This window comes from Leptodactylus fuscus, chromosome 6 (assembly GCF_031893055.1).
Source record: "Leptodactylus fuscus isolate aLepFus1 chromosome 6, aLepFus1.hap2, whole genome shotgun sequence".
NCBI classification, from domain to species: domain Eukaryota; kingdom Metazoa; phylum Chordata; class Amphibia; order Anura; family Leptodactylidae; genus Leptodactylus; species Leptodactylus fuscus.
Window position 1 is genome coordinate 111,120,643 of NC_134270.1, and position 23,705 is coordinate 111,144,347.

The following is a 23,705-nucleotide window of genomic DNA, read 5'->3' on the forward strand; positions in this document are numbered from 1 at the left end:
AGCATGTGGCCCTATTACTCTTGCCTAAATTAGCCTTAAGGAAGTTATTGATTGATTTTGACAAGTGGCAGTGTTATAAAATAGCAAAATGACATTATTAAAAATGGTGGAAATTTTTGTGTGAACATGATCCTGGAATGGGAATGTGACTTGTATGTCTGTGACCTTAGACTCCACTTTCTTCTATGTTGTGGTCTTTATTCATAATGGAAACTATGACATGGTGCTGGGTAACTCACATTACATATACCAACAACTAGCATTTGAGCACATTGAATGAAACTCTAATTATTCTGTGAGATAATTATTCTGTGACAGAATCGGTTACTGCTATGGTGTCGGTAGACTAAACCAGGGCTCGGACTCCTTCATAATTGGCTATAAGCCATATAGGCAAAAGCTGTAAAGCTCCCCTATTGCAGGAAAAAAGCTAGTGATTAAAATTCTATGACAATAAATACTTAGCTAGCTATGTATCTAATTACATTTAGAATTTCAAGAGTTTTATAAGTAAAAAATATGCAAATCTATTATCCAGGATGTAATTAGGAGAACAGTGCCTCTGTATGCTGCCCTCTAGGGGCAGCCCCCTTAACATCATGCATGACTCAGTTAAAAAGCCTACTGACATGATGCGGGGTTTATTGCCAAATTAGTATTTATATTCCAAAAGGAATAGATTCCCAGCTATGGACAGCGCTGTTTCAGTCTTTTGGACCTCCTCTGCATAGTGCAGGGATACTAATTTGGCAGAGTGAGAGACTATATATAGACCAGGGTCAGGGAGTTTTATAATAATTTACCTTTTTTTTTAAGCCGCAGTTGGAGTCATTAACGTTTTCTATGGTTTCACCCAAAAATGACCACGACTCTGCAGCCCTGCTTCCGACAGATGTCAACTGTGCCATATTCTGTTAAATGACCAATGGTTTCAAAATTTAAAGAATTAAATAACATTAAATAAAAGAAAAGCAAGAGAGACAATCACACATTTTTACTTTATTAGTCAATACCTGGCTGTTGACTTTTTGCTGCTACTTTTTTCGTTCGGATATACAATATCTGTTTGTGACATGGCTATTGACTGACAGTTCACTTTTCCTTATTTTACTAGCTTTAGTTTGCTTTGGGATGCTTTCTGCACTATTGGAGGCAAAACTCTGCCGCTGAGGTCTAATATTGCCTACACATTGCATCTTAGAATCACTGACTAACATGTCCTTTCCTTGTGGCCAGTTTGTGAGTGACTTTTTCTTACATCTCACATCTTGAGTCTGTTTTGGTACAGATGGTATTATGTCTACTGTTCCTGTAACTTTTGAGCAGCTTTTTCGCAAACACATTGCACCACAGAGTTCACGGTGAGTATATTTTTTGTGAGAAATTTTATCTTGTGTAATGTTTATTTTAGTAGCATTATCTGGACTAGATAAATATTTATTCGGCAATGGACTGGACCATGTTTTACATTTGCCTGGGGATTTTCCATTACGACAAGTGGCAGGAACTGTGTGAGGTCTAGACTTTGCCATTTTTGCCTTTTCAGATTCCAGAGTTTGCATTTGAAGATATTCTAACTGGAGAAGACGGTCAACATATCTTTCGAGGGGAGCTGATGCTGTGGATTGTAATTTATTTTTGCCTTCTTTATTCACAAACATCGATACCTGGTGAAGGTTCCAGGAGCTGTAAGGTGGTGGGAGAAAATCTGAATACTCATAATCTTTGCATTTATGTTCCATATACTGACTGAAAAATCCAGGTTTGATCTCTTCAGCTCGTAAATTCAGCTTAGGGGGTGTAAGTGGGGATGGTGGAATGGGAACTCTTTCTGAATCTGAAAGGTCACTTGCACTATCCTCGTCTGCTTTTGAGAGCTGGACTGATTCAAAGTCTAGGAATAGTTTCTCTAAAGATTGCCTTCTGTACAGAGAGCAGGTCACATTCTCAGTGGATGACATATTACTTAGACTCAAAACTGCTTCATGCTGCTCCGTGGATTCAGCAGGTTTCAGAACGCCTCTATCTGATGTTTTGGAAACATGTTGCAACCTGTTTTCTGGATAAAGGGAGTCAGTTGTATGCTGGTTTCCATAACAACATTCGTTTAATGACTCCTTTTTCATTTTTTGCACTTTACTTTTTTCATGAGAATTAATGCCAGCACTGCGAAAAAATAAAACAAGTTACTTATGTTAATGGGGGTTACTGTTTCAAGTAAACAATTAGAAATTATATATTGATCTTTTAATGTGTCAAGCTTGGTGCCTAAATACTGTGTACTCTTAGTCAGACAATAGATCCCTTACATCTGCATGAACAAAATCAATGTTAAAGGGGATGTCCAGGATAAAATTATATTTATACTTTAACCCAAACACCCTCCCCTTGCATACTTTCTAAATTACTTCGTTTAGCAAAACTGTATATTTATCAGTATTGTTGGGGTGGTCATGTGGTCATTTTCAGATTATCTGGTGACATTCTATTTCCCCATTTCCGGAAATTAGAACGTCACCAATACTCCCCCCTCCCACCCAATCATACTTACCAGTCTTCCTGTCCAGACCTTCTGGGCACGGGAGAGGACTTCCTTTTTTTTGGGGATTGCTCCTCTTCTTATTTATTTTTCCAACTGTAATTTTTATTAAAGATTTTGTATACAGAAACAATGAAGTCAAATATAATCAAAACTTCAAACAGTCAAGCGATAAAAAATAAAGGGAGAAAGAATAAAAAGGGGGGAGGGAGCGGAGTCAAAGACCCTGAAGGATACAATAAGAGTCCCAAGGAGACCACACAGCCTGAAAGGCGACTAGTGTATGGTTAAGAGAAGTGGTAAGGAATTCCATGCTATGCACGGACTTCATTCTAGCAATAAGATCAGATTCTGGGGGGTGTGCCACTTCCAGTGAAGAGCTATGAGAGTTTTAGCGGCTGTACAAAGGTAAAAGAACAGCTTCGACATCTGTTTGCCCAGTTGTGCAGGGGGGAGGTTAAGCAGGTAGACACAGGGAACTAAGGAGACGCCCTGCAGAAAAAGGGAATCAGTAATGGATTGAACAGCAGTCCAAAAAGGGCGGATACATGAGCAATCCCAGAAAATATGGTATAATGACCCAATTTCCGTCTGACACCGCCAGCACTGAGGAGGAATGCTAGAATTCAAGGAGTGAAGTAGGGCCGGGGTATGGTACCAGTGCATTAGGAGTTTATACTGGGTTTCACAAAATGAGATGCAGGTGGAGGAGCTAGCTGCACGGGACCAAATTATCTGCCACTGACCGGGTGAGATCTGCCTACCCAGGGCCTCAGACCATTTATCCATATATCTGTGAGAGACAAAAGGTTGCCCCTCCAGGGAGGAAAGCAGCCTATATATTCCAGAAATCAGTCCAGCTGTGGAGGTACCCGCTCAACATAGCTTCTCAAAAGCAGTGGGCGAAAAAACCTTCAGGGAACCAAACTGAGAAAAAAAAAAAAGTACAATCTGCTGGTAATATAGCCATTCAGACGCAGGCAAGTGTAGTTCAGAAGTCCAGTAGTCAAGGGGCCTGAGCTCCAAGGACAGAGGATCCACCAGATCCGCAATATGGAAAAGACCAAGTTTACTTCAGGATCTAACCATAGCCACTGTAAGGCTGGGTTATACAGAAAGGAGATCATTGAGGAACATGGGGAGGCTAGGGGGGGAAGAGTTTGGCACAAGTCAGCCATACAGCTCTCGTGAAACGAATAGGACCTAGAAGAGGAGCAGGGGGAGGGGGTGAAGAGCGGGACCACAAGAAGGCATTAGGATGGACCAGAGCTAACCAAAGCTTCTCTATCTCGACCCACCTTGTATAGGCCTGATAAGAGCCCCAGAAAGGGGTGCAACGTAGATGGGAGACCCAGTAATAATGCACAAGATGAGGAACCGCCAACCCCCCTAGTTTCTGCCCAAAAGCAAACGGGGGATACGATGTCTCTTACCATTCCAGATAAACTGGAAAATCAACCTCTGGAAGGCGCACAACTCTGATCGCAGGACAGCTATTGGGAGAGTTTCAAAGAAATATAGAAGTTTAGGGAGGAGGGTCATTTTCACAGCCGCAATGTGTGCCAGGACAGAAATAGGCAGGGGGTGCCATTTGTCGAGGAGAACCTGCAGGTGGAGAGATGCATTAGGGATGTTCAGGGGAGAGCTTCAGTCTTAGTGGGATTTACTTTATAACTAGAGAGGTCATCATAAACCTTTAATTCCCGCATGAGGTTGGGGAAGGAGGTGTGGAGGTTGGTGAGAGTTAGAAGAACATCGTCCGCAAATAAGCTAATCTTAAAATCTCTATCCCTCTTTCACGCCGGCATTCTCCGGGTTAGAACGAATATGTGAGGCCAGTGGTTTGATACACAACGCAAAAATAAGTGGAGAGAGAGGGCATCCCTGTCGTGTCACATTGCGGATAGGAAATGGAGAGGAGGTAGAGTTAGGAAGCTTCACCACAGCAGACGGAGAGGAATACAGAGCTCTGACTGCCATGAGGAAGGCCCCTGAAAACCCAAATCTAGTGAGAGTAGCAGACATGAAAGACCAGTCAAGACGGTCAAAAACCTTTTCCACATCAAGGCTCAGAAGGAGTGCAGGGTTAGCCGAGCGGTTAGCCACGTCTATCAAATCCACAGCCCTTCTGGTCTTGTCTCCCCCTTGACGAAACCCACCTGGTCCTTATGGATCAATGACGGACGCCAAGCATTGAGCCTGTTGGCCCAAATATTCGTGAAAAGCTTTTAAATCTGTATTCAACAAAGAAATGGATGGGTAGTTAGAGAATTCCTGATGATCTTTGTCAGGTTTGGGAAACAAAGTTATGTGGGAATGAAACAGAGTTGGGAATAGGGTCACCACCAAGAAAAGAGATAAAAAGGCGGCACATGTGAGGAAGGAGGTCAGGGCTGAAGGTTTTATAATATAGGTACGTGAGGCCATCAGGGCCTGGGGCCTTACTATTCGGGAGCCCCTTGCGGGTATTACTGATCTCCTCTTCCGTGATAGGGGCATTCAAGGCTTTAACCGCCAAGGGAGGGAGTTTAGGGAGGGGGTGAAGAGGATGATGAAGGGGATGAAGAGTCAGTGTCCAAGGGGGTCGGAAAGTTGTACAGTTTTGAATAATAATCCTGAAACGAGGCTACAGCACCAGGGTGGTGCTGGAGTCACGGATAGCATGCAGGATAGAGGAGACCCGTTGATCTCACAAAGTTTTAGCCAATAGAGAGTGAGCTTTATTACCCCTTTCGTAATAACGTTGGCGACTATACAGTAGGAGGCATTGAACATCGTGGTTCACAAGATCACTAAGTTCAACCCTAGCCGCAACGAGGCGGCGAAGGGGAGATATTGAAGGAGATAAAGATAGGCAAGCAGAGAACGTCCATATTTGGGATACCAGAGCTGCCTCCTTAGCTGTTCTATCCTTCTTCTGTCGAGTAGCCAACACTATGCAATGACCTCTTATGACCGCCTTGTGCGCCTCCCACAGAATAGAGACAGAAGAAACAGAACGGGAGTTAAAGGGGCTCTATCAGCAAAATCATGCTGATAGAGCCCCACATATGCGTGAATAGTCTTTAAAAAGGCTATTCAGGCACCGTAAATGTTATATTAAACTACCCCCCAGTTTTAAAATAAAACCCTAAAAAAGAATGTGATCTACTTACACATTGTGCACGCTAGGCGGGCATTCAGGGTGTGTCGTCTTCTTCTTCATCCACGCCTCCTCTTCCTCCGATGTCCTCGGGTCCCGTCCTCCTCCGGCACTCGCGAACTGACACTGATAAAAAAAAAAATGGCCTGGGCGCCTGCGCAGTAGCCATAGTAGAAGCCGCATGTTCTTCTGTCTCTATTCTGTGGGAGGCGCACAAGGCGGTCATAAGAGGTCATTGCATAGTGTTGGCTACTCGACAGAAGAAGGATAGAACAGCTAAGGAGGCAGCTCTGGTATCCCAAATATGGACGTTCTCTGCTCGCCTATCTTTATCTCCTTCAATATCTCCCCTTCGCCGCCTCGTTGCGGCTAGGGTTGAACTTAGTGATCTTGTGAACCACCCAGCGTGCATGATGCGTAAGTAGATCACATTCTTTTTTAGGGTTTTATTTTAAAACTGGGGGGTAGTTTAATATAACATTTACGGTGCCTGAATAGCCTTTTTAAAGACTATTCACGCATATGTGGGGCTCTATCAGCATGATTTTGCTGATAGAGCCCCTTTAAGAGTAAAGTATTCCTGGAGGTGGCCATGGAGGGTGCCACAGGAGGACTGAGAATGAAGGAATGACTTATTTAATCTCCAGTGACAGCACCGGGGATGGTCAGAGGCCGAGGACAGTGACACTAAGACAGGGGCATGGTCTGACCACAAATGGGGCCAATGTCAGCATCCATTAGTAACCTAAGGGATAAGATGTTACCAAAGAAATAGTCTATTCTAGTATGCGTATTATGGGGATGGGAATAGAAGGTATAGCAGCGGCCAAAAAGGGAGAAAGACATTCCAAAGACATACTGACAGGGAAAAATGTACATTGTGAGCTCTATGTGGGGCTCACAATCTACATTTAAAAAAAAAAAAAAAAAAAAAAAGGGAGAAAGACCTAATTAAATGACGGAATTCCCTGGTCAGGCGAAGCTGCGGGGCAGAAGAGGGAAAACCAGACAGAGTTAGTCTGTGGGAGTGTTCAGAAAAAAACAAGTTAAAATCACCACCCAACAGCAGGGCCGAGCCAGAGAAGACCTGCAATTTCCGCAGTAACCTCTTGAGGAAGGGAATTTGGGAGGAATTAGGGGAATACAAATTACAGAGACAAATGAAGCCATGAGGCCATGAAGGACGCCCTCAAGAATAACATACCACCAGTCAGGATCCAAATGTGAAGCGGAGCTCGAGATTGGGCAGGAGCGGGAAAGCAAAATAGCCACCCCTCCCTTCCTACAAGTATTATATGCAGAATATGCAATGGGGAAATAGGGGCGAGCAAAGTTAAAATTACCCACGTGCTCAAAGTGAGTTTCCTGGAGGAAAGCCATGTCCGCCCTCAGGGATCGTGATTCACGGAGCACCAAACGTCGTTTAGTGTTGGAGCCCAGGCCCTTGACGTTCAGCGTAACACACTTCGCCATGGTACAATAAAAAAGGGAAACATACCAGCAGATGCAAGAGAGGTAACGTAGAAGCAGATCTCACTCAATCCGTAGGACAGGAGACCAGCCAAGGGAGCCCAGTGAACATCTACGAACGTTGGGAGACTCCAGATCTGAGGAAGGGAAGGGAAGGAGGGAGGGGGGAGAGGAAGGGAATAAGCGCGAAAAAAAAAACAGGCAATACAGCAATAACAAATTGTTATGGACAGGACTAAACCTCTTGGCCAGGGGCAATTAACAATCAGAAAATTAGATATGACTAAAACAACCAAAAGGGTCCAGAAATAGGACCCACAGCTGGAATAAGCCCTGAATGAGGGGTAACGTGGGGGGACCATCTGTAGTCAGTCACTATATAAATGGTAAAAGTCACGAAACAAATAAAAGAGGTGGTAAGGGAGCAGCCTTCCCACCCCGCCTGTGAAAAGAAAACAATACTAAAATGCAACAAATAAAGAACCTGCTAAAGAAAGAAAGGCACACATATGAGGTTAAATATAAACAGTTAGCTCTCACAAAGTAAGGGGCACCACATCCCAACGGGGAGACCTAAAAAGAAAAAACAAAGGGTGCAAAAGAGAGAATCAGAACGGTGCAGGTGAGGGGTCCACCCGTGGGCGGCAGAGCTAGATGGAGGTAACGATCTCTTCTTCGACTTCGGTTGAGACCACACCGTAGGCAAAGGTTGAGGAGGAGTCGGGAGCTCCTAGTCGGTTAAATCCAGGGGGGAGGGATGTCCATTGTTTAGCAGAACTGCGAGACATCTAAGAGCGCAGGGTAGCAGTGTGACCATTACTACTAGTAGTTAGAACAAAGGGGAAGCCCCAGCGGTATGAGATCCGATGGTCTTGTAGCAAACGAAGTAGAGAGCGAAGGTGTCGCCTTTTCTGCAAGGTGATCCAGGATAAGTCCTGATATAGTTGTATCTTAGGCCCATCAAAATCAATGTCCTTCGTGGCTATGGCTTTAGTTAGGATCAGTTCCTTCAAAGCAAAGTTATGTACACAGCAGATAACGTCCCTCGGAGTGGGACCAGAGCCTTTGGGACGCAGGGCTCTATGAGCGCGGTACAGTTTGATCTTATGAGAAGGGGGCTCTTGTAGCACCGAGTTAAAGATAGCCTCCAGAGTAGCTGGTAGATCCTCCTCATGCGTAGCCTCAGGGAGACCCTTAACACGAATGCTGTTCCTCCTGCCTCTGTTATCCAAGTCCTCAACATGTCGCTGAAGATCAAGCGGTGAAACAGACACCACAGAGTTCTGGAGATGAGATATATATGCACGGGTCTTGTCATGATCATCCTCCAGAGTCTCCACACGTGAGGCGATGTGATGAAGATCCTGCTGAATTGACGAAATTCCGGCCCGAATTTCTTTGCGAATTTCTTTGCGGCAAGTCGCAGTAACTTCAACAATCAAAGAGTGAGCGACAAATTGCAGCCACTGAGGCGGCGGAGAGGAAGAGGAGGGAGCAACCATATCTTCATATTGATACTGGGAGAGTGGAGGAGGAGAGTGGGGAGAAGCCACAGCATAAGGAGACATATGGGGAGGGGGGGGTGTCGCTCCAGTATTCATATCAGAATCCGCATCAGGGATCCAGGAAGGTGTAAGAGAAGGGATCCCCTGAAGCAAAGGACCCAACCCAGATTGCAGTTCAGGTAACTGAGCAGGAGAAGGAGGCGATGCAGCAGCAGTGACAGGGCCAGGGTCCATGAGGTTGAGGGAGGCCGCAGGTTCAAGTCCAGGTCCATGGACTTCAGGGTCTTGAAAAGCAGGAGCCCTTCGTAAGGCAGATGGAGGATGGAGGCCAGGTTATGAGGAGCAGCAGCTTCACCCACATTATGTAGTGCTGGAGGGGTTACAGAGGGAGGCGCCGCCGCCATCTTGGAATGCAGGGCCTCGGTGGAAGGGAACTCACCGGAGGCCATAGCTGGGTCCAGAGGCCTGGGTTCCAGCGAAGAAGGCAACCGGAGGGCGGCAGCAGGCTTCAGAGCCGGCAAAGATGGCTGTCGCCTCGTGCAAACCCGAGCAGTAGGCGCCTGAAGGACCAGATATGCGGAGATGCCCGGCTGTTTCACCGCAGCGGAGGGAGCAGCAGACCCGGAGGAGGGGAGCCCTGATGATTTCTTCCCCATAGCAGCCGTGTGTGAGCGCATTTAGGCCGGTTTAAGCACAGGAGGGACGGGAGCCGAGGTAAGAGACATCCGACTACATGCAGTCCCAGGCCACGCCACCCTCCACTTCTTTGATGTCTTGTGGTATTGCGCTGTAGCCGGAACTCCATCTCTATTGCGCAAGCATGGTGAAAGAGCATCTCTACAGAAGGAAGTCATCTCTCTTGCCCAAAAGATCTGGACAGGAAGACAGGTATGTATAATGAGGTGGGGGGTAGGTTGGTTTAGCTGGGAAGGGCTAGCAGTGGGCGTGATAGCTAGGGGGACAGAGAGGAGGTATGAGGGAGTGAGAGGGAGGCAAAATAAGCACATGTAATGCATCATAGTAGTAGTAAGTAGTATAGCACAGGAAGCTACAACAAGTAAACAAATGCAAAGGATGCAAGGAGCTCCCAGAGAAATCCAGACATCATTGATAAAGGTATTTGGGTGCACTTATCAACCCATTAATAGCACTAACAGACCTATAAAAAAAAAAAAAAAAAAAAAAAAAAGAAGATGTTTTTGCCCGGAAAACCCCTTTAACCCCTTAAGGACACAGCCCTAAAGTACGTTAAGGACCAGGCCTTATTTCTCAAAGCTGACGTATTTATTTAGAAAAAAAAAATAAGAAAAAAAAAAAATCAAAAAAAAAAAAATCACAATTTTCAAAATGTGAAATACTTTGCTTTTCAGAAAGATAGTAAGATCACACAAATATATTAATAAATATTATCTACCATATCTTTGCTTTATATCAGCATCAACTTTTAATCGTTCTTTCATATATTTTGGAAAGTATAACTCTTATAAGTGTATCAGCGATTTTCCAGATTTACAAGAAAAAAAAAAAATTTTTAGGGACCACTTCAGTTCTGAAGGGGATTATGAAGGCCTATATATTAGAAACCCCCATAAATCACCCCATTTTCAAAACTGCACCCCTCAAATAATTCAAAACAGTATTTGGGAAGTTTGTTAACCCTTTAAGAATATCACAGAAATTAAAATAATATGCAGGTGAGATTTATGCACTTCCTTTTTTTTTCAATGATACATACATTTAGCCCTATAATTAACCCACTCACAAAGGGTTAAAGGAGAAAATGCATCTCACAGTTTGTTATGCAATTTCTACTGAGCACAGAAATACCCCACATGTGGGTGTAAACTGATGTTTGGGCACAGGTCAGCGCACAGAAGGGAAAGAGCGCCACTGGACGTTTGTAAAAGCAGATTTTGCTGGAATAGTTTTCGGTGCCGTGTTTACTTTGCAATGCCCCTGGAGTACCAATACAAAGTAAACACCCAAAAAGTGACCCCATTTTGGAAACTACAGCCCTATCAGAATTTATCAAGGGGTACAGCTAGCATTTTGACACAAGAGCCTTTCCACAGATTTTATTAACATTGGGATGTGTAAACGAAAAATTAATAAAATGTAACAGTATCCCCAAACTTTCAGTTTCACAAGGGGGTTAAAAGAGAAAAAGCATCCCGCAGTTTGTTACACAATGACAGACAATTACACGACAGTATGTTGCTGGGAGGCAGGGACACCCATCAACATAACTATATTGCTAGGTGTCCAGCTCCTGGCATGAAGTTCAAGTTGGTAATCCAGTGAAAACAAAGACCAAGTTTTCAAGGGGTGTGTGTGAATGTAGGGTTACGTATGAAAAATTGTGAATGCAGTCCTGGTATATAAATCAGGACATGAGATAAAAGTCAATTTTGAAAGGATTAGGCAATAATTTAATGTTTATAAGGGCCTCAAAAAAGGGATTAGGCGGTATCTTTGGTTGCTGCAAGAAATAAAGCACTGTCGATGGAATCTGCATCCTTTTCCCCTCTCCCCATTGAAACAAATATGCCAGTTTAAAACTTATGCCACATAAAAAGTGCCTGTTTTGCTCAGCATTTGTTTTTGACATTTTTAATCTTGCCTGGGTGTTTTGTACACACACTATATTTGAAGTGTTTGGTTTTTTTTTACCTCTTTCTAAAAGATAAAAAAAAAATCCCATAAAAACTTTAGTGTGGCCCCACGTTGCGGAAATGCAGATTTTTTTGTTGCAGATTTTGTTGCGTTTTTTTGAGCCAAAGCCAAGAATGGCTACAAAAGGAATGGGAAATATATAGGAAGCTTTTATGCTATTATCTTCTGCACATCCACTGCTCAAAAACCTGCAACAAAAAAAACTGTGTTTCCGCAACATGGGGTTTTAGAATTATGGTATAAGAAAAATGCAATGCGCTATTGTCATTGGGCCTTCTCACTCCTTTTCTACAATTGAGGAATCTCGTAAGTTCCTGTTAACATTGCAAATATATTCAGTCTTACATGCTGTCACGACTTACCTTACTAAAATATTTAACCTCTCTCTCTCTTCTCGAATTTTCCCATCCTCCGTCCTGTGCTGCTAACTATCGACCCATCTCTAACCTCTTCTCTCTCTACACAGTGCCCCATTGGACAAACCATTACCAGATTTGGCTTCTAGTACCATCTTTATACTGATGACACCCAATTATACACATCTTCCCGTGACATCACCCCTGCACTAATACAGAACACCAGCGACTGTCTTTCTGCTGTGTCAAATATCATGTCTTCGCTCTATCTGAAACAAAATCTTTCTAAGATGAGCGGCCAGGCTCATCTATAAGTCTAGACCAGGGGTCGGCATATCTGGCTGGCACGGCAGCTGCAGCAGAGGAGCGTCCCTTCAGTGCTCTCAGGACGCTCCCCCTTCTATGGCTGCTCTCTGCCCACCAATGAGAGGAGAGAGGTGAGCTCAGGGGGTGGAGCTTATCCCTATAGAGATTCTGGTCCTGCCTGCAGTGAGAGCTCCTGCCGTCTCCATCCTGCACACAAGAGACGGAGCAGAGCACAGTGAAAGAGAAGCTCCGAGCCCAAGTGAAAGTAAAAAAAAAAAGAAGAAAACACCAGGTATATGCTGTACTATGCTTATTACTGTCAGGCATTTGGGGTTATTAATTTAGTGTTAGTAACTCCATGTGCCTTACACTAATAGCAGTTAACCCCATCATGTCCCTCACATTAACCCCTGTGTGCTTCACATAAGGGTTCCTGATATGGACATATGGAGGTAATAATATGAGTAACTAGCAGTACCCGCGACTTCATCCGCAGAACCCTGACCCCCTGCGCGACCCACCTGTAGCGCCGCGCAGGCTTCTTCCTTTGCCTTCTGTCCACAGCGGCTCCCTTTTCCTCATCTCCCCCCTGGCGCCCCCTTTTTCTCTACCCACTCCCTCATGTGCTCGCTTCTTTCTCCTACCCCGTGCCCCTTTTCCCCCCTAGCCCCGTGTCCCCTTCCCCCCCAACCCCATGCCCCCTTCCCCCGTGTTACCTACCCAGTGCCCCCTTTTTCCCACCACCCCATGCCCCCTTCCCTGTCTTACCTACCCAGTGACCCCTTCCCCCCCACCAACCTGTGCCCACGGCCTCACCAAACCCCGGGCTCCCTGTGCACCGATGTTACAGGGGTGCCTATGAGGGCCCCCCTCCCGAGGCAAGCCATGTGCCTCTATTCCACCTGTGTGCGCTGTGGCGGCCCTGTCCCCGTCCCCCTTCCAGGGGCCCTCGGGTTTACCTGCTCGGGTTTACCTGCTCAGGCCCCCCCAAAAAAGCTGCATTTCTGCAACGTGGGACCTCAGCCTTAGGGGGCATTCACACGGAGTAACACAGCACTGATTCTGCCACGATAACTTGCGGCAGAATCAGTGCTGATAAAAAGACTCTCATTGACTTCAATGGGTTCCGTTTAACGTGCATAACACATTGAAGTCAATGGGAGTCTTTTTATCAGTGCTGATTCTGCCACGAGTTATCGTTACTACTTGTGAATGCACCCTTAGTGTGCATTCACACTACTGATACGCTGCCTGATTCTGAACTTTAAAACACGTTCAGAATCAGCGCGTATAAAGCAGTTCCCATTCATTTCAATGGGAGCCGGCATACCAGTGCTCCCCATTGAAATGAATGGGCTGCTTTTTTCACTACGAGTGCTCCCATTGAAGTGAATGGGAAGCGCTCACGTGTACGGCTTGGAATGAGCAGAGCTAGCGGTCTCTGTTCATACAGGTTTCCGCTTCCTGCACAAAACAGAGCAGGAGACGGAAAGCTACAGGACTCTTTCATACCCACTCATTTCAATGGGTTTGAAAGATGACCGGCCGTGAGCGCCGGTGTTTTATGCTCTCTGCGGCTAAACTGTTTTTTTTAACGGACACAGAGTTGGACATGCAGTACTCTGTGTCCGGTTTAAAAAAAACGGTTTTGTGGTGGAGAGCATAAAACGCTCACCAGCGCTCACTGCTGGACCTGGTCTGACAGCTTTCCGTCTTCTGCATGCAGAAGACGGAAAACTCAGAACAGTGTCCGGGCGCTAGTATGAACCCAGCGTAACTATTATTTTCAGAGCACACAGATTAAAGGAACATTGGTGGAAGATATTTGCTAGTAAATGTGTGATCATAAGCATGAGATGTCCAGATTTTACATTGGATTTACGCTGTAAGTAGATGCTCTCTAATAAAAAAGTAACCAGTTTTGGTTACAATTGCAATTTACATAGTTAATGTGCCCAGTACTGCTTTCGCAATAGCATAGGCAATTGGTTTCAGAACATTATCCCCATGGACTGATACTCATGAGCTGTAATGATGATATTGTTTAACAAACATCTCCAATTACAGGTGTATAAAGTGGTGAAACAAATTGCTTTATGGCCTTTCATTCATGAATATAATATGAAGGTAATAATGACTGCTTTATTGCAGTTCACTCAAGCAAGGGAGTAATATAACAAGAGACACTGGTAGAGCTGTCTGCAAGAACACCAGCTGTTGAGGATTATCCACATAAGATTTCATGTACCTTACTTTTCAGAAGACTTCTTAGGTTAAAATGTGATATGTGTGTACAAGAGAAACTAAAAGGAATGTATCAAATGAATATCTGAGCCTAAAATGCTTCCCAAAAATTAATGTACAAAGTGAAAATTGAAATTTATAAAGAATTGTAATGTAATGTAATTTCAGTGCTTAATACTTTGCGGCCACTTTGTGGCATCAGAGACATTCACTCCTAAAACTATTAGGGCTAGTTCACATGTAAATTACATGTGGCTTATTTTGGTCCTGAAAAAAACCGCTTCCTAATTAGGAAGCATTTTTTTGGACCTTGCCGCACTTTTTGGAGCTTTTTTGAAGCGTTTTTTTTTTTTTTTTTGTAAAAACCTCTTCTAAAAACGCCAGGCAGTTTTCTCCTCCCGTAAAGTGAATGGGCCGCAAAAAGGCATCACGTTTTTTTGCAAAAAAAAAAAAAAAAAAAAACGTGCAGAAAAAACCGCTTGTTTTTCGCCTCCCATTCACTTCTATTGCTTACTTCAGGTGGAAAACGCCTTTAGAAAGGTCATGTCGCTTCTTTTTTCTGCTAGCGGCGAAAAACTGCTAGAAGAAAAAAAAAAAGCTAGCAGTCTATATAGACCACGATTGTAATGAGGCGGATTTTGAGGCGAAATCCGCAATCAAAATCCGCCTCTTTGCCCCCGTGTGAATTAGCCCTTAGAAGGGAAGGAGCACTGCATTTTTTTAGCTTTTGGACTATAGATTTAGGCTAAGCCCCCATGGGTTGGAAACGCAGCGCTAGAGCGCTTTGCAGCGGTTTGAACAGAAAGTTCACAGAGTTTTACTCCGCGGACATTCTGTTACAATTATATCTATCTACAGGGAAGCCGAGGCGTTTCTGCAGATATAATTTACATGCTGCGATTTTCAAAACCGCAACTATTTTGGAAATCGGAGTGTATCCGCGCTGCGATTTTCTCCGCAAAATGGGCATGGGATTCGCATGAATCCCATCCACTTTGCAAGTACTGTAAAATGCCGCAATTTTTCCCGCGTCGATTCCGGCCCGTGGGGCCCCCGCCTTAGAGGGACTTTCTGGATGCGATGTTGTTTTTGCAGAATCCTAGAAGTGCCAGTAAATTGGAATTCCCCTAGAAATTACCCCATTTTGTAGGGGCAATTCTCTGCAAATGTGACATGGTGTCCTAAAACCAACAATATAAATATGCGCTCCAAAAGCATAGTGCTCTTTCTGCACCCTGCTGTGTACCCAAATGGCAGTTTATGCCTACATGTATGACACTGTTGTACCCAGGATAACGTACTTAGCAATGTCATATGTGGGTAGAAACTGCTGTTTGGGCACAGCCGGGCACAAAAGGGAACAACACTATTTTCGTTTTTGGAGCATAGTTTGGTTTTTGGACGTCATGCCACTTTTGTAAAGCCACTGAATTGACAGTAAAGTGGAATCTGAAGACGTCACCTCATTTTCGGATTTATCAAGTGTCATAGCAAGCATTTTTAACTCGAGCGTTGCATTTGTTCAATTTCCAGAAATGAATATGCAGCTGTTAGTGAAGAGTTAAAAATGAAATTTTCCCAGAGATTCACCATTTCAGTGCCCGATATGTTGTGACCCACTTGTGACAGCAAAGACACACACTCCAAAAACAGTTAAGCAAGTATCCCAGTCACAACAACTTTTGGAGCCTTCATCTCTGATACAAGCTGGGCACAACACACTGAAATTACATATTCCAGGGAAAAAAGGCATTTTCACCTGCTGGGGCATTATCATACAGGCCCAAAGCCTTATGGTAGCAGTAGCAGCCTGTTGCCATACAGGCCCAAAGCCTGTGCTAGCAGTAACAGGCTATTACTACTACCACAGGCTTTGGGCCTTTATGGTAATATCCCAGACCACGTGACATCTGGGATTTTACCATATAGGCCTGAAGCTGGCTAGGATTAACATCGGATCCTGGAGAGGTGAGTAAAACTGTTTATTATTTTCTCTCACCTCCCCTGGGGCTCCGATTATTATACTCGGGGGTCTGTATCCTACTTTTATATCTGCAATCTTATTTTTGTCATTTGTACTGGTGTATGTAATCTGTGTTTCTCTTAATTGTTTTTAGTGCTAATAATTAGAGATGAGCGAACACTAAAATGTTCGAGGTTCGAAATTCGATTCGAACAGCCGCTCAATGTTCGTGTGTTCGAACGGGTTTCGAACCCCATTATAGTCTATGGGGAACAGATACTCGTTAAGGGGGAAACCCAAATCCGTGTCTGGAGGGTCACCAAGTCCACTATGACACCCCAGGAAATGATGCCAACACCTCTGGAATGACACTGGGACAGCAGGGGAAGCATGCCTGGGGGCATCTAACACACCAAAGACCCTCTATTACCCCAACATCACTGCCTAACAACTACACACTTTCCACATTCAAAAAAACCTCTATCAAAGTGGGAAAATACCTGGAAACCTTCTTTACTCCCCAAATGGATGGACACAAACCCCAATTTAAGCTCAACAAACAGTAACAACCACCCCTTTAAATCACGTTCCCCATGACAACCACAAATGGAATAGGCAATGGGAATTCCAAAAGCCCTCACCCTTAACTGTCATTTTGAGTGTGTGTGTGTGTGTGTGTGTGTGTGTGTGTGTGTGTGTGTGTGTGTGTGTGATGTGGTAAGACCTTCCAAAATTCACTTTTCTAGCCCTTAACATGAGCCCTTCCAAACAAAGTTACATGACCTTAAGCTGAGCTACCAGCAGAGATTGAGGCCCTTGGCATGAGTAGAGCCTTGCACCAGCAGTGTTTTTGGCACTTAGGGTGAGTTGAGCCTTGTACCAGCGTGTGTCCCTTAACATCAGGCGGGCCCTAAGTTCTGCGCTTTGCACAAAAGTTCCACATTAACTAGGCTGAATGGTACAAAGATTAGTAGGCCCGAGAACCAGGAACAGGTCTTGCAATGGCTGTCGGATAACGCTTAAAGCACATTGTCCACCAGCCAGTCAGCCTCTACCTCCTCTTACCCAACAGTCTTGTCCTCCTTCCACCCAAAATTCCCAATCTTCTCAGAACAATAACCCCAACTGTCCCTGCTCCCCAGAGCTGTTCTCCCTTCCTTTGACTGTACCGCAACCTGCCCCTCCATTTCGCGATTCCACGGACCTAACAGACGAGTATCTGTGTCCAGATGCTCAAACACTAGAGTCTCCTCCATTCCATCTCCGGTCGATTTGGTGGCGGATGACCAGCAACCCACCCTCATCGACGACGATGAGACGCAGTTGCTGTCAGGGCAGCCAGTTGACATGCGCATTGTGCAGGAGGAGGAGGCGAGACAGGAGTTGGAAGAGGAGGTGGTGGACGACGAGGACACCGACCCCACCTGGACAAGGCAGATGTCAAGCTGGGAAAGTAGTGTGGATGTTGAGGCAGGTGCAGCACCAAAAAGGGTAGCTAGAGGCAGAGACATGTCCAGAGGCAGAGGTCAGCTGCTTTGCCGAAGCCAGGCCAGACCCGGAATGTCCGAAGATGTTCCCTTTTGTACCCAGCCCAGAAAAACTCCCCCATCGAGGGCACGTTTCTTGAAGGTGTAGAGTTTTTTCAAGGAATGCGCCGAGGACAGATATAGTGTCGTCTACACAATTTGCCTCTCGAAATCGAGTAGGGGCCCTGAGAAGAGCAACCTGTCCACCACTTCAATGCACCGTCATTTGGAATCCAAGCAATGGAATCAGTGGCAGGCAGCAACGGCAGGACAAACGTCGCCCGCCGTTCATGCCACTGCCTCTGCTCACAGTGCTGGCGATGCACTCCAGAGGACGAGCCAGGACATCACTTCATCTGCCTCCGCCACTTTGTTGACTTCTCCCTCATCCTCCCCTGTTTCTGTCTTATCTCCTTCTCCTGCACCATCAAAGGCACCATCAGGCGCTTCTTTACAACAACCCACCATCTCTCATACATTGGAGCGCCGGCAGAAATACACCGCTAACCACCCACCCACGCAAGCCTAGAACGCCAACATCGCTAAACTGCTGGCCCAGGAGAGGTTGGCGTTCCGGCTTGTTGAAACTCCCGCCTTCCCGGACCTGATGGCAACTGTGGCACCTCACTATGCCGTCCCTAGCCGTCTCAACTTCTCCCGGTGTGGCGTCCCCGCCTTGCACCAGCACGTGTCACTCAACATCAGGTGGGCCCTTAGTTCCGCGCTTTGCTGCAAGGTCCACTTGACCACCGACACTTGGACAAGCGCCTGTGGTCAGGGATGCTGCAGTGCTTATCTTTAATGACAGGCAGGGTGAATGTGGTGGAGTCTGTTCCCCGGGTGCAAACTGGGGTGGCCTATCTCCTCTCCCAGGCCAAAATTCATGGCAGGAGTAGACTGAAACCCTACGACGCTGCAACCTCCACCACAGCTACTAGCGGCAAACGCTAAAACACTGGTGTGGGGAGACGTCAGCAGGCGGTGCTGAAGCTCATCAGCTTGGGGGACAGACAGCACAGTGCCTCCGAGGTCAGGGATGCCATCCTGGCTGAGATGGCATTTTTTTTTCCCTGCTACACCTGGGGCCTGGCATTTTTACGCCTGTGATAATGGCTGGAACCTGGTAGCGGCTCTGGAGCTTGCCAGCCTCCAACACGTTCCATGTTTGGCCCACGTCTAACCTAGTGGTGCAAAGTTTTTTAAAAACATACCCAAATGTACCGAAGCTACTGTTGAAAATGCGGCGCTTGTGCGCCCACTTTTGCAAGTGCACAGGAGTCGCTGCTAGCCTAAAAACACTCTAGCAAGGCCTACATCTGTCCAAACACAGGCTGTTGTCCGTCATTCACACACGCTGAAACCCTACAATACCATATCTTGAGCAGGGTGTGTGAGCTGCACAGACCTTTGATGGAGTTCCATCTACAAAACCCAAGGGTTCCTCAAAGTCAGCAACCAAAGTTTCTGCACCATGAGTTTCCAGGGGTGGCAGAGTTATGGCTAGGGGAAGAGGCATGGATAGGGATGATGTCTAGGGGCAAAAGCAGTGTGGATGTGGAGGCAAGCTAAGCAGGAAAAACTGGGGGTACAAGCTAAGGCATGGACTGGGGTGATGTCTAGGGGCAAAAGCAGTGTGGATGTGGAGGCAAGCTAAGCAGGAAAAACTGGGGATACAAGCTAAGGCATGGACTGGGGTGATGTCTAGGGGCAAAAGCAGTGTGGATGTGGAGGCAAGCTAAGCAGGAAAAACTGGGGGTACAAGCTAAGGCATGGACTGGGGTGATGTCTAGGGGCAAAAGCAGTGTGGATTTGGAGGCAAGCAAAGCAGGGAAAATGGTGGCTAGAGGCAAAGGGATGTCCATAGGCAGCAAGGGCAAAGATGCAAAACTCTCCCGTTTCAAGAATTTTCCTGACTTGTTTCCCCACAAAACATTCCTGGGAGGAGGGCTGAAACACCACCCTCCTCCTCCTCCGCTGTTAGATTTACCCCAGCTACGAGCTGAAAACGCTGCAACACTGGTGTGGGGAGACGTCAGCAGGCTGGGCTGAAGCTCATCAGCTTGGGAGACGGACAGCACACTGCCTCTGAGGTCAGGGATGCCATCCTGGATGAGATGGCAATTTGTTTATCCCCGCTGCCCCTGGGGCCAGGTTTTTTAGCTTGTTGGAGGGCTCTGGAGCTTGCCAGCCTCCAACACGTTCCATGCCTGGCCCACATGTTCAATGTAGTGGTGCAATGATCTTTAAAAACATACCCCAAATTAGCTGAGCTAAGGGTGAAAGTGCGGCACTTGGACACCCACTTTCCCAAGTCTACAGTACCTGGAGCTAGCCGCAATACACTCCAGCAAGGCCTACATCTGCCTGAAGCACCTACTGTTGTGCGAGGTCACCACACGCTCTAACCCTAGATACCGTATGTTCAGCAGGGTGTGTGAGCAGCAGAGACCTTTGATGGAGTACCAGCTACAAAACCCAAGGGTTCCTCAGAGTCAGCTCCCTCACTTTCTGCACCATGAGTTTCCATGGGTGGCAGACTTATGGCTAGAGGCACAGGCATGGATAGGGGTGATGTGTAGGGGCAAAAGCAGTGTGGATGTGGAGGCAAGCTAAGCAGCAAAAACTGGGGGTACAAGCAGCCGGTGACATCATCACTGACAAGCACAGCTGTCTGTCAGCTGACAGGCTGACTTTCACCAAAATGAACAGACAATGGATAGACTCATCATATACATGTCAGTTACATGACAAATTTAGTGCAATTTGCAAGTCCAAGATGGTTTGGAGATCTGCGGAGAGGAATCTCACCACCTCTTGCGGGTGCCATCATTTGGAAGGCAAGCCCTGGGCTCAGTGGGTGAGAGCAAGCGCAGGATAATCGTCGTTTGGCCTGGCGGCCACTGCCTCTTCCACTGTTGACAGGGCTGGCGCTGCAGTCCAGACCAGGAGCCAGGACACCTCCACATCTGCCTCTGACACTTTGGGGAGTTCACCCTTATCCTCACCTTTTCCTGCCATTTCTCCTTTTGCCCGCGCCATCATGCGCCTCTTCCCATCAACTCCCCATCTCCCAAGCCTTTCATTTCATGCTAAAGTACAGCGCAACCCACCCACATGCCCAAGGCTTCAACGGCCTCATCTCAAGAAATCTGGCCCAGGAGATGTTGGAATCCCGGCTGGGGGACACTCTGCCCTTTTTGGGCAGAGTGTCTACTGCGCCACCGCACTGTGCCGTCCACACCAGCACTTTCCCCCAAACATGAGGCGGTCCCTAAATTCAGCGCTTAGCCCTAAAGTTCCATGTGACCAGTTACGAATGGACAAGTGCATGCGGACAGGGACGCTACCTTTCAATTTGGGCACAGTGGTTGAATGTAGTTGAGGCGTGGACCGGGTCGCAAAATGTGGTGGCCTGACTTGTCTCCCCACACAACATTCCTGGGAGGAGGGCTGAAACACCACCCTCCTCCGCTGTTAAATTGACCCCAGCTACGAGCTGGAAACGCTGCAACACTGGTGTGGGGAGACGTCAGCGGGCCGTGCTGAAGCTCATCAGCTTGGGGGCCAGACAGCACACTGCCTACAAAGTGAGTCATGCCATCCTCGATGAGACGGCAATGTGGTTTTTGCCACTGCACCTGGGCCCAGGCATGTTGTCATGTGTGATAATGGCCGTAACCTGGGATTGGCTCTGTAGCTTGGCAGCCTGCAACATATTCCATGCCTGGGCCACGTTTTTAACTCATTGCTGCTAATCTTTTGAAAAAGGTACCCCAATGTTCCTGAGCTACTGGTGAAAGTGTGGCGCTTGTGCGGATAGTTTTTAAAGTGTATAGTTGCCGCTGCTAGCCTCTATGCACTCCTACAACGCCTGTACCTGCTGGAACAACGGCTGTTGTGCGACGTCTCCACACTGCTGGCACTAAACATATCATGTGTTGAGCAGAGTGTGTGAGCAGCACAGACCTTTGATGTAGTTCCAACTCCAAAACCCTCGGGTTCGTCAAAGTCAACTCCCTCAGTTGCTCAACCATGAGTGGCCATGGGTGGCAGACTTATGTGAAATCCCATCCCATCCATTGCACTGGACACGAAACATTAGCATGCGCTCAGCACAACTTCGGATATGGCAGATGCGTTAAGCAGGGTGCAGGGTACAACACAGACCAGGCCCGAGCACCAGGAACAGGTGTTAGAAATACTGCAGCATCTGCCATTTCCTTCCAATTTTGGGGTTTTGGACCCGCCACCGACTTGTCTGGACCTAAGTGGGGATCATGAGACACAGTTGCCATCAAGGCAAGCTGTGGTCATGTGCGGTTTGCAGTAAGGGGGCAGTGCGCAATTGGAAGAGGAGTTGGTGGATGACGAGGCCACCGACCCCACATGGACAGGGGTGATGTCTAGGGGCTAAAGCAGTGTAGATGTAGAGGGAAGCTAAATCAACAAAAAACCTGGGTAGAAGCAAAGGCATAAACTGGGGTGATGTTTAGGGGTGAAAGCAGAGTAGATGTGGAGGGAAGCTAAGCAGCAAAAACAGTGGGTAGAAGCAAAGGCATGCAAAACTCTACCCTGTTGGAAGACTTATTCCTAGGTCTGGAACACGTTAATGGCCCCCCTGGACAAATTACTGCCACTCAGGGGCCTAGTGTCACCAGGAGGGACAAGTATAGGCGCATGTTGTGGGAATACCTGGCCGACACCAGCTCTGTCCTCTCCGATCCCTCTGTGCTCTACAGCCTAAACTTATTTTCTCATCTTTTTTTCTGAACTGCACATCTCTTGCCTGCTTCCTTTGGGATCTTAGAAATGGTGGTCCACTTCCACAGATGGTAACTTCAATAGACAGTGTAACGGGAGTAGCTGAGGGATCGCTGTCTTAACCACTTTTTGGCACAAAATTAACTTCCAAAGCCAAATATGGTGCAAGTATATGATGCAAGGACACCTACACACCTATCTCTGACACATTGGGGAGTTCACCCTCATGCGCCCTTTTGGCCTGCACCATCATGCGCCTCTTCCCAGCCACTCCACATTTCCCAAGCTTTTCATTGCAGGCAGAAGTACAATACAACCCACCCCCATGCCCAAGCCTGTAACAGCCTCATCGATAAACTGCTGGCCCTGGAGATGTTGGTGTTTGTTTATGCTTCTGGAGACCCAGGCCTTCCGTCAGCAGATGGCAGCTGGGGCACCTCCCTATGCTGGGCCTAGCCGTTACTACTTCTCTTGGTGTGCTGTCTCTGCCTTGCGCCTGCATGTGTCCCATAACATCAGTCGGGCCCAGAGCTCTGCGCTTTGCTGCAAGGTCCACTTGACCACCGACACATGGACAAGCGCCTGTGGTCAGGGATGCTGCAGTGCTTATCTTTAATGACAGGCAGGGTGAATGTGGTGGAGTCTGTTCCCCGGGTGCAAACTGGGGTGGCCTATCTCCTCTCCCAGGCCAAAATTCATGGCAGGAGTAGACTGAAACCCTACGAAGCTGCAACCTCCACCCCAGCTACTAGCGGAAAACACTGTAACACTGGCATGGGGAGATGTCAGTAGGCCGTGCTGAAACTGATCAGCTTGGGGGACAGACAGCACAGTGCCTCCGAGGTCAGGGATGCCATCCTGGCTGAGATGGCATTTTTTTTTCCCTGCTACACCTGGGGCCTGGCATTTTTGCGCCTGTGATAATGGCTGGAACCTGGTAGCAGATCTGGAGCTTGCCAGACTCAAACACGGTCCACGCATGGCCCACGTTTTCCAACTTGTTGGTGCCATGTTTCTTTGAAACCTACACCATTGTGCCTGATATACAGGTCAAAGTGGGGCCATTTTCGTAAGTGAGAACTAGCCTCTGCTAGGCAGAAAACATTCAGAGCACACTCCTCTCATCTTCGCACCGTTGGCTGGCGGAGGAAGACGAGGGGGTTGGAGTGGCATCTGATGTCCCTATCCCACACGAGGCTAGAGGGTGCACTTCAGTGCAT

General features: G+C 46.8%; 1 protein-coding gene across 5 annotated transcripts in view; it reads right to left on the bottom strand.

Moving 5' to 3' along the window:
- Positions 1 to 991: 991 nt before the first annotated feature.
- Positions 992 to 23,705, bottom strand: part of FAM217B (family with sequence similarity 217 member B) — a 42,947-nt gene continuing 20,233 nt past the window's right edge. For 3 of the 5 annotated variants that reach the window (XM_075277027.1, XM_075277029.1, XM_075277026.1), the window contains one exon: positions 992 to 2,166. In XM_075277027.1, the coding sequence (XP_075133128.1) occupies positions 1,035 to 2,166 (1,132 nt within the window). In that variant the 3' untranslated portion in view covers positions 992 to 1,034. The other 2 variants (XM_075277028.1, XM_075277030.1) reach the window with 2 other exon arrangements.